This window comes from Jaculus jaculus, chromosome 8 (genome assembly GCF_020740685.1).
Source record: "Jaculus jaculus isolate mJacJac1 chromosome 8, mJacJac1.mat.Y.cur, whole genome shotgun sequence".
In the NCBI taxonomy this organism is placed as follows: domain Eukaryota; kingdom Metazoa; phylum Chordata; class Mammalia; order Rodentia; family Dipodidae; genus Jaculus; species Jaculus jaculus.
Window position 1 is genome coordinate 90295729 of NC_059109.1, and position 12030 is coordinate 90307758.

The following is a 12030-nucleotide window of genomic DNA, read 5'->3' on the forward strand; positions in this document are numbered from 1 at the left end:
CATTAATATTAAAAAATAATTATCAGGCCAAAATATAGCTGGGACCACACACACACACACACACACACACACACACACACACACACACACACTCTCCTCATTTTTGCCCCAATGGGCACTGTATATGCATGGGTTTTGGGCTTTCTTATTCAATATGAACATTATTTACCCTCCTCTAGAAATGTTCTTGAAGCAAAGCCAAGTTATCTGAGTCATGATCACTATTTCTTGCCTCAGCTGAAAATTCAAACATGATTGGTAGATTTTTAAGAGTGCAGTTCTAAAGGCACAGGCACCTAAACCTTTTGAGAGTGATGTTATATTTTTAATCAAGCAAGAATCCTAACTACCAACATGCTTCCCACCTACTACCCTCCCACAAAACCTGCTTATAAATTTCTTGTGGGTTTCCTGGGACATAAGAGCAACCTACTCCTTTGGAGTCATGCATCAAAAAGGTTCCCCCAAACCCTAAGCATTCTCATGTGTGACAATGCTGACACATTTTTTCTGACCAATGCTGGTACCTATGCTGTTCCTGGGTTTAGAAAGGCAGTAGGAAGTCAGGCTGATCTATCTTGACTTACTTTTGGAAGTCTGCAGACATGAAGCAAATCCTCCTTTTCTCTTCTTTCCTTCCTCTTCCTACTCTTGGCTTAAAGTTGGGGTTGGGGAGAATGGATATATGAAGGGTTTTATTAGCAAATACATATGAACCTCTAAAATTCCATATTCCCATATAATGGGAAGATGCTAGACTGGGAGAAACACCAGGCTTAGTTTCTTGACCCTGTTTCACAGGGAGCTGATTATGAAACTGTACATGTGTTGTGTGACTCTCAAGGCCTGGCTTTCCTCTTCCGGAACAGTCGAGATTGGGGTAGCTCTGTTAAATCCTCCAAGCCTCTAGGAATCAGATTGAAGAGAAAAATGAACAAAGTGGGCTAGACATGGCCAGTCCCAAACTGGAGAGCCCATGTGCCTTCTAAAGGGTAGCCTTTATCCCCAGCCAACTCTTTTCTAATATTATGAGACAATGTGAGCCCAGGGATAGTAGATCAATGCAATATTTTTAAAGAGAAGATTGAAATTTAAGAAATGAAGACTTCACAGTGAAATTTGTTGAATTTCTACTTTTCATGTTGGAAATGAATATTTTGTGAGTTAAAGATGTCAATGGGCCAAAATAGCTCCAGGGCTAAAAGATGCTGCCTTTGAGCAACATTTCCTCTGTGTGACTATAACCAAACCAGCTCCTTCAGCTATGTTCAATATACCACAAACTACAAAAATCCCCACAATTCTCCACTCCTTCTCTTCTTCCTCCTTCTCTTCTTCCTTCTCCTCTTCCTTTTTTTTTTTTTTTTGGCAATACTGAGGTTTGGACTCAACCCTTGCATAGCTTAGATATGTGCTCTACCAGTAAACCACATACCTATCCTCTTATTTACTTACTTTTTAATTTTGAGACAGTCTCACTAAATTGTCTAAACTGTCCTTGTGATCCTCCTGTCTGAGCATCCTGAGTGTTGGGGTTAAAGGAAAGTGCACAGCACTTTTTTTTTCACATATAGATTAAATAACCACCAATATTCAAAGCCTGAACACATAACTCAGTTAAGCAATAGACACATTAGCATGTTTATTTCATTCTAGAGCTATGTAGGGGTTTCCTCCACTATGGTAGCCACAGAGAGTGATGTGCACGAAAATTGAATGAAATTTCATGTGTGATGAGGCATGTATACAGCTTCATGTGGCTTTTGGCTACTTAGACTTCTTTCCAATGATCATTCTGGCAAAATGAAGGCTGTAAGGCATTTACTTATGAAACATGGGTGCTACATGCCTTAACATGGTGAGATGAAAAACACTGTGATTATCTGAACTAAAACTTCTCAGGATTTTCTCTCTCTCTCTCTCTCTCTCTCTCTCTCCATATACATATATATATATATATATACATATATATATATATATATATATATATATATATATATATGTATATATATATATATGTATGTATATACACTCACACATAAAATCTTGGAAACTAAAATCACACCTTTATTTTTTCTAAAGTATAGCTTAAGTCACCTAAATAGCTTCTCTTCAATATTTTGGATAAGGTTATTCTTTATGAGAAACAATCAGTGGGAAAAATGTTGAGTATCTATAATCAACAAAGGAGATGACTGAAGGCAGGCTGGCCTTCAAAGACTGGCTGTGCTCCCTAGCAAGCTGAGGATAAGCATTTGGTATGAATGTGGGAGATGTTCCTGTGAGTAGACATCTCCCACTAAGATTGATTTAAAACCTCCAGGTAATCCACATTCCACCCCCAAGTGCTCCATTTCCATGTCTGCCATGCTGATGAGACAAAGTCATTTGTAAGTAACATAAAAACATTACCACTTTCACCTTCTCCAAGTTATTTCCCAAAGACTTATAATCTTGTGGAAATTTCTGTACCTTCAATTGAGGTTTACATTTTCTCAAACTTTGGAGTGTTTTGGGCCAGCCAAATTTCAAAGTACATTTTCAGCAGCCAAAATTAATCACTAATTAATTAATTTCACCAAGAATAAAAATTAAAATAAAATCATAGCAAAGCAAATTTAAAAAATTATGCTATGAGGCAAGAGATGGGTAAGTGATAGAGTGCTGCTGAGCATAAGGCCTGGGTTTGAGCCCCAGCACTGATCACACACACACACGTGCACACACACACACACACACACACACGCACGCACGCACACACACACCCCACACACGAAAAAAACAGCATGTCTATGAACCAGCTACCATTATCACAAAATTTCATAAAATAAGTGCCATTTTAACACAAAATAGTAGAAACATATAACATCACAATTTTCAAAATGAAAGACCATCTATTGAGGTGAATTAAAAATTTCCTCCTTTCATAAGTTCACTTGGACTTTGAAGAATTGCAGAGCTTAGAATAGCCTACAGTTATTTATCCTTCAACAGAGAATTTAGTAAAATATGATTCCATAGTATTTACCAATAGTAAATCAGAAAATTGCTCACTTAAATAAGATACTCTGTATTTTTATCATAAATATTATAGAAGATCTCAAGAGACACTTTGAGTATAGTGTCAAATGGGCTTATGGGCTTATGGGCCTTATCATAAAGCCTTTGACTATGGGCTCATGTGTAAAACAAGGTAAGATTGTGATTTGGATTCTTACTGCAAAGGCAGCAAGCTCTTTCCAGTTCGTCTGTAGAAGAAGATGTACTAGTACCTCCTTGGCAGGGTTGTCACTCGGGAGAAAAGCAAGGGACATTACCTTTGGAATGCACATTGTGGGCTCGGACAAGCGAGGGTAGGTGTAGGAGTTGTATGAGTGTCCTTGAGGATGGGTTTTAAATGCACTTGCTCCGAATGGCATCGTGGGTTCCTGCAGCCCTGAGCCTGACTTGGACCTCTGCCGCATGGCCGGCTGAGGGCTTGTCTGATGCAGGTATGATGACTTTGGCCTCCTGTCAAAGTCATCCAGGCTGGGTCCCCAGTCACTTTCACTGTATGCCAGACTCTCCTTGGAGCACCTGCTGGTCCCTGCTGTTCTAGAAGGCGTTAGTTGGAATGAGTAATCCAAAGGTGAGCTACTGGAGGCTCGCTGATAACCCCACTTGAGGTCACCGTATTCACTTGTTTTACTCAGTGAGTCTAAGTGTGCATGATAATCGACTGGGAATCTGGCTAGGTCAGCTTTCAAAGGCTTCATCTCAGGGTAGTAGGCTTCCCCACGTTTCATCTTCATGACATGTCCATTTTGCTTGCCTGAGTGGCTGCTTCTGTAGTACAGATCCAAGTCATCTCCATAGAAACTCTTTTCTCTGTACTTCTCAGTTGTGTAGTCAGCAGTGGTGTCAGATTCACTGGAATACTGTGAGAAGGTGATGAAGCCATTTTCTTCTGTATGGCCTTGACTGCGGCTGGGAGCCCCTTGATCTGGGGTGGGTGGGCTTTCTTTCCGTAGGGAGTTGGAGCGAGTCACAGAGATGTTGTCGAAATCCTCTAGCAGGCCATTGATGGATGTTTCCTTGCAGGGTTTATTGCCTCTAACGATTGTCTAGGAATAATAAAGGGAAGAGTGCTTAAGAAAACATTTCATGCTTTAGAATTATTACCTTATTTAAAACCACAGAAGAAACCAGACACTAGGAACACTTTATTAAAAATTAAAAAAACTTTCTTAAAACAATTTTGTTAAAAGAAATAATTATCTGATTTTAGTGTCAAAATAAATATTAATTAATAATCTTAGCTCTCAGATTTGTGCTACCTATCTCAACAGAAAGATCAATTCAATATCAGATATTTACTCAGAAGACTGTGTAGACTATCATTGTCAGTGTGTAGTGAAATCAGTAGTCATCTTACAAGGAGCTGGTGATTGTAAATTGTAATAGTCCATAATTATTCAGTTATAAAAAGCAGATTTGTGAATTGAAAAGATTGCTCAGTGTTTAAAAGTGCTGGCTTGCAAGTGTGCCAGCCCTTCAGCTAGAGCTTGAGCCCTCCAGCATCGATGTTAAACTGGATGCAAAGTGACACATATATATCTTTAATCCCAATGCACCTATGGCAATAGGAGGAGGAGCCAGGAAAATTCAGAAACTTGTAGGCCTACTAGACTGGTGTGTGCAACAGCAAAACAATGAGAGGCCTTGTCTCAAAGGGAGGAGTGGATCAACAATCTGAGGTTGTCCTCAACAATCTGTGTGTCATCATACATGTGTACCCATACACACATTCACACACATAAATTAAAAAATTAAAAAGCATAATTGTTGATTTAAATTCATTAATTTTTAATGTCATTTGAATATTAACATAGCTTGGAAACATCTAATTGATGCTATGAGACTTTATAGATGAGGAAGGCATGGGGCAGTTTAATTTGTGATAAAATGTGATGCTATTGTTTTGTATATAAGTGTCACATTTGCCACAGCCACACTTCTGTATGTTAGCATCTCTGATTTTAGGATTGCTTGGGAAAGATGTGATTGTTCTTGGATCTTAGTGACAGATTGTTCAATTTAATAAATCTAAATAACACCAGACTGTGGGGAACAGAGGGAAATAGCAAACCATTTACAAAGCCTGTTAGCCATGCCTTGACAATGACAAGGGTTTGCAGAAAAATATGGTTGGGGTGGATAAAAGAACAAAGTATTGTGACTAGTGAGATTTTAAGAGAAAACTACCTTGGAGCATGCAGCAAGGAGGGTCATACTGTCTTCGTTATTACAATAGGGAACTTCAGTCTGGATAAGAATACTGAGTTATTTTGGTGCTTATGAACTATGGGCTAGTAGTTCTCAAACTATCCAAAGAGGGGTATATAGTTGGTTTTCAGCCAAACAGTCTTGGACTAATTCTATTGGTTTATGCTGTTCTGTTTTTTTTTTTTTTTTTTTTTTTTTTTTTTTTTTTTTTTTTTTTTTTTTTTTTTTGGTTTTTCGAGGTAGGGTCTCACTCTGGTCCAGGCTGACCTGGAATTAACTCTGTAGTCTCAGGGTGGCCTTGAACTCATGGCGATCCTCCTACCTCTGCCTCCCGAGTGCTGGGATTAAAGGCGTGCGCCACCACGCCCGGCTTTATGCTGTTCTTTTAAATAAAAGTTTATTTTAGAGTAATTTGAGATTGGCAGATAAATTAAAAGGAAAAAAATCTAGAGAGTTCTAATAGGCCTCCATTATCTAGTTTATCATGTAGTTAACAACTTTTATTACTATTATTGAAACTCTGTATTTATTAGGATTCCATCAGTTTTCTCCAGGAGTTTCAAGGCTCCATGAAGGAACTTTTAGTTAAAATGCCTTCTCTGATCTGTGACAAGCTTTTCTTGTTATTGGTGCCCTCAGCAATGAGAAGGTATTTTTCAAAATGTCTCTCAATTGGATTTGTCTGATACTTTTCTCATGGTATTCTTTTCCTAGGGGTGGGTATGAAGGCAATAAAACAGCCGTTTCATCACACCATAGCCACTGCACACAGAACTTATTACTGGTGATGTTACCTCCATCACCTAAGTGAGATACTCTTTGCCAGGTTTCTACACTAAGTTATAATTCCCTCCCTTCCAATTGGAAGCAAGTCACAAAATACAGCCTACAAACAGGGATGGTTGGGGTTGAGCCCTACCTCACTACAAGAAACATATCTTTATAAAGTACTTGGAGTTGTTCTGCAGAAAGATTTGCTTTCTTATTTTTTAAGAAAAATGTGGAATGCTTCACAAATTTGTGGGTCATCCTTGTACAGGAGTCACGGTAATCTTCTCTGAATCCAATTTTAGTATATGTGTAGCCAAAGAAATCATGATATTTGCTTAATGATGCCTATTTATTTAGGAAATCATTTATTTGTGTCAGAATGAACATAGGCACAGGCATTTTTTTCAGTTTTTGAGTCATGACCCAATGTTATGCTATTACCTTTGTGGCCCAAACTGCTGCAGCTTTTGTCACCAATGGTTTTTTCATGTTGGCTCCTATGTCCCTTTGACAATTCATCTTTATTTATTTTTTTCTGAGCAAATTTTACTCTCTACCACCATAAGACATTGTACATTCATCTTGCATTTTCTTTCCTCTATCCCCAAATCACACATTTCCCCAGGAATCCCTGGTTCCTTTTACTAAAGAATCATATCAGACAAAAAAGGGGGGGGGGATTTCATGTGTACTCACTCATTACTACTGGATTGTCATTTCTCTCAGGACTTTCCAGTGAGCAGAGCTAGGAAATACACACCTGTATACCAATCCAGGGATATGTAAATAGCTCGAACTATATCCATCCATCGGTATCTGTATCAAGGTACTCACATACCTTGATTAATTGTACTTAATTAATACTTAGGCCTATGATTATAATCTAATACCACTGGTTCTTCTAGCCATCTCTTGTATTTATAACCTCCTTCTTTAGAAAAACCCTGGATCCAACCATCTGCTATCCACTTATTGCTCAGTCCCACTGTAATTGTACAGCAGTTATCAAAGCTCTAAACCACTTTGCTATGGGAAATGCCTTTGCTAAGTATAATAGTGTGTAAACACCATTCCTTTTTTACTTTAGTCCCCCAGTTTCCATTTAAAACCCTGTTTCCCAGTGTTGCTTAGAGTTAATGAGTGGGTTCACGCAGACTTCTTTGGGATATTAGAGTATTAACTATTCCTACATACAGTTAACCTGTGGCCTCAGAACTGTGGAGCCTTCTGTTTCTACGCACTTGCCATGGAATAACCAAAGAGGTATACTTAGTTCACATGTAAAGTTAGGGAATGAACTCAATAATTGGAGTTTTATATGCTGTAATGTAGAAGGAGAATATCAGTATTGTTACGAATCAAATGAAATGCCATTTGAAGAAGTGATACTGTGTATTTGGGAAGGGTTACACAGATTGGGAAGAGGGGGGAGAAACAAAAGTTTATGCTATAATAAAACCCAATTCTCTGTATGTCTGTATGCTTTAAAAAAAAACTTAAAGAAAATATAATGATTGCTCATTAAGTAATAAAGACTTTGTTGTGGACCTCTATCCTTTAGGAACAGACATGCCACGGCCATTACTTTCTTACCTGTAAGAGGTCCTGACAAGCTTGGGGATGCTGCTATCCTCTCATGGATGCAGGGAGGGCAATGCACTAGGCAGTGCAGAAGGCACCGATCCACACTGAGGATCTTTAAACAGTCATTTCTGGGGACTACAAACAGTTCTCTAACAGCACAGCTGCCTGTACATTGCTTATGGTCCTTTAAGTAACCCCAATTAAATTCACTGGTTCCCCAAGCTAAACTTGGCAGAATTGTTTTTTTGTTTTTGTTTTGCATGTGTGTGGTATATATGAGTGTCTGTGTGTGTGTGTGTGTGTGTGTGTGTGTGTGCTCATAGATGTGTGGAGGTATGCGTGCATGTAGAGACCAGAAGCTGACATCTTTGAGACAGGGTATATTCCTGAACTCAGATAGACTAGCTAACCATTGAGTCCCTGTCTTCACTGCCTCAGTGCTGGGATTACAGGCATAGAGTCAAGCACTGCCATGACAGGCATTTTAATGTGGGTGCTAAGTATCTGAACATACGTCCCCATGATTGTGTGGAAAGCACTTTCCCATTGACCCATCTTCCTAGCCCCTGAAATCATTTCTTTGCCTTCTCAGAGGTGAATATGTATTTGTTCACAGATTCCCAGGAAAAATCATTTAACACTGTAAAAAACAATGTGGAATTTATTATTTTTGTTTTTATTTTTAGACTGATAGCATTTGTACTGTGTGACATGAGGCAAAATGGTTCACCTTTTAAGGGTCCATAAAATAGTGAAAATCCTTATGGAACTTATGTTTGATTTTTTTGCTTGATTTTATTTATCTGAAAGAGAGAGAGAGAGAGAGTGAGAGAGAGCGAGAGAGAGAGAGAGAGAGAGAGAGAGAGAGGATGGACATGCCATGGCCTCTAGCCTCTGCATAACTCCAGACACATGTACCACCTTGTCCATCTGGCTTATGTGGGTCCTGAGGAATCAAACCTGGCTTCTTTGGCTTTGCAGGCAAGTTTAATATGATATTCTATATAAAACAGTTGATATGATTCCTGACATGCAGAAAGCATAAATAAATTCTGGCCATTTTCTCAGTAAACTTTTAAGTCAGGAATTTAGGGGGAAAACAAGAAGCACCAAACAATAGAGATTCAATTGCAGTTGTCTAGAAAGGAAGAAACAGGTTTTAAGTAGCAAACAAAAGCTATGAGCAATTTAAGGAATAAACACTAAATTTCTTAAATCTAAACAGAAAATGCATCTCAGGTTAACTATATTGTGATAGAAATAAATATTCCTACTAGAGATAAAAATGAATGCATTCAAATCATAATCAGCATTCTACCTGTGTCCTCATAAATGTAATATATGAATCAGAAAATTCACAAAATTAGACTTTCAAGATTTAAGCAGAAACATAGGCTGAAAAAGAAAGAGTACTAGAAATATAACAAAATATTGACAGAAGTCTTTTCTGGATGGAATAATTCAGAGTAATTTATATTTTAGACCAGGGCTTCTCAAACATTCAAGCACATACAAATCACCCCAAGACACCACCTTTAATTGAGTTTCTGCCTCAGAAGGCTTGAGATTCTAGGGCTCTGTAAAGCTCTCCAATAACACTAGTGCTGCTTCTCTGAGATTCCCATTGTGTCAAAATGCAATTCATGTGCTTTCCAGACCTTCTGCAACCAGCGATACTTTTAAAATGAAAACAAAAATGGACCGAGATGTGAAATATGCTTTCCATTATAATAGAAGCCAGCATTATAAACACATACATGCATCTATTTACACACACATATACATCCATATACATAGGAGTAAATGTGTATCAAACTAACCATATGTAATATGGTGGTAAATGATTTATAGATATTGTTCTCTTTATACATAGAATGATATATGTAGTTTTAACATTACTTGAGGTATGGAGAGATGGTTTTGCAGTTAAGACATTTTTCTGTAAAGCCTAATGACCAGGGTTCCATTCCCCAGTACCCATATAAAGCCAGATGCACAATGGCGCATGCATCTGGAGTTTGTCCTCAGCAGCTGGAGGCCCTGGCAGCCCATTCTCTCTCTGTCTTTCTTTTCTCTATCATTCTCTGCTTGTAAATAAATAAATAAGTAAATCAATTTTAAAAAACAAACATTACTCGATGTTATAGTTGGGTTGAAAGCTAGTCTGTTCAGCACTTTCCTATTCACTAAGATGGTGTAAAGGTTTTTTCTGTTTAACCAAAAATGATGATCTTAATATTTTGGTCTTAGGTTTTACCATCTAGGCTCACATACTTCGTTAGCCTCATGGTCTTACTATGAATCTTATAAACCCAGCTACTACCAAAGTGAATGGATGGTTGCAGATATTTGAAAAGAGGAACTTTTAGTCTATCCATGAGAAAAAATATAACATACAGAAACCCAAGAAAAAGTAAGTATGCTCTAAGGCATTCCTTTTTCCTGGATCTCATGTTTAGCATCTGATTTTTTAATGAAATACATGTGTTATGCGTAACAGAAACACATGCTTTTCTTTGTTTCAATGAAAACTGTTAACCCAGTGTTTAACAAGCATGGTCTCACAAAATCTAAATGTTTGCTAACAACAAATTATTGGTCAGGATAAAAAAGTAAGAGAAGGGAATTATAACTTTCATTGATCAGCAAATTCAGTTAAACCAGAACCCAGGTTATATTTATTTTGCTGACTTGCATTCCACTTACAGAGTCACAACTAACCAAGCAACCATAATGAAATCCAGACAAGTAGAATTTTCCAGCACAGTTTAAATGAGCATCAAAACGGAAGAGCCACTATTCATTGTGTCAGCATTTGATGCTTATTAAAGTGAGATCATGTGGTTTCAGAGAGATCAATAACACAGTGACTGCAAGGGTATCAGTGAATTTTATGCTATGGAACCTCCAGGCGTTAAAAATCAATGCAAGCCAATCTATTTGGGTTTAAAGCTGTGGTTCTCATTGTCTCTCCATTGTACCCTGGACCAGCTCGGCATCTGTTCTGGCTGCCTGTGACAGTGGCCATATTTCATGACGCTCCCTCTGCAGGCTGGCGCCTGGTGATAAGCTCTAATGGGTCTGTCCAAGGGAACAGCTGTCTCCCCTTGTTCCCTGGGAAGAGATGAAAAAGTGCTTCTGTTTGCACAGTTTGTATTAATCTTGACAATAATGAAGTGTGTAATTAACAGCTTTGCCCTAATAGGACCTTGCGTTTCCTTTTCAAAAACCATATCTTCTTTGTACCTTTAGGATGTATTTCATTTTGTCTTTATGGGTAAACATTTCTCAGGAGGCCAAAAAGCTCACAATTCCCATGACTCAGGAATAATCCAAGAAGCTCTCAGCAAGTATCTACTTTTAAACTCCCCACCAAAATTCTTATCCTGCATATAGAGAACAAATTTCCCAGTTTTTATGAAAGCATGAGACTGGAAACATCTAGATCCAAGATCACAACAAAATTATTCTGATATACTTTCACTGTCCTGGAACCACCCTCCCCAGCTTGGTTTTATAACATTATAAGTCCTGTCATCTATGCTTTTTTCCCCAACATATACCTTTTTTTAATTAAAAATTTTTATTAACATTTTCATGATTATAAAATATATCTCATGGTAATTCCCTCACTCCCCACCCGCACACTTTCCCATTTGAAATTCCATTCTCCATCATATTACCTCCCCATTACAATCATTGTAATTACATATGTACATTATCAACCTATCAAGTACCCTCCTCCCTACCTTTCTCTACCCTTTATGTCTCCTTTTTACCTTACTGGCCTCTGCTACTAAGTATTTTCATTCTCATGCAGAAGCCCAGTCATCTGTAGCTAGGATCCACATATGAGAGAGAACATGTGGCACTTGGCTTTCTGGGCCTGGGTTACCTCACTTAGTATAATACTTTCCAGGTCCATCCATTTTTCTGCAAATTTCATAACTTCATTTTTCTTTACCGCTGAGTAGAACTCCATTGTATAAATGTGCCACATCTTCATTATCCACTCATCTGTTGAGGGACATCTAGGCTGGTTCCATTTCCCAGCTATTATAACTTGAGCAGCAATAAACATGGTTGAGCATGTACTTCTAAGGAAACGAGATGAGTCCTTTGGATATATGCCTAAGAGTGCTATAGCTGGATCATATGGTAGATCAATCTTTAGCTGCTTTAGGAACCTCCACACTGATTTCCACAATGGCTGGACCAGATTGCACTCCCACCAGCAGTGTAGAAGGGTTCCTTTTTTTCCACATCCCCGCCAACATTTATGATCATTTGTTTTCATGATGGTGGCCAATCTGATAGGAGTGAGATGGAATCTCAATGTAGTTTTAAGCTGCATTTCCCTGATGACTAGTGACGTAGAACATTTTTTTAGATGCTTATATGCCATTCGTA

At 38.2% G+C, this 12030-nt stretch overlaps 1 protein-coding gene and 1 pseudogene across 4 annotated transcripts in view; both read right to left on the bottom strand.

Moving 5' to 3' along the window:
* The window catches only part of Pak5 (p21 (RAC1) activated kinase 5), a 312771-nt gene that overhangs the window by 34724 nt on the left and 266017 nt on the right, over positions 1–12030 (bottom strand). For all 4 annotated transcript variants that reach the window (XM_004661518.2, XM_045157197.1, XM_045157199.1 and 1 more), the window contains one exon: positions 3318–4103. In XM_004661518.2, the coding sequence (XP_004661575.2) occupies positions 3318–4103 (786 nt within the window). The remainder of the gene's footprint in view (positions 1–3317; positions 4104–12030) is intronic.
* Positions 6260–6360, bottom strand: LOC123463147 (annotated as a pseudogene).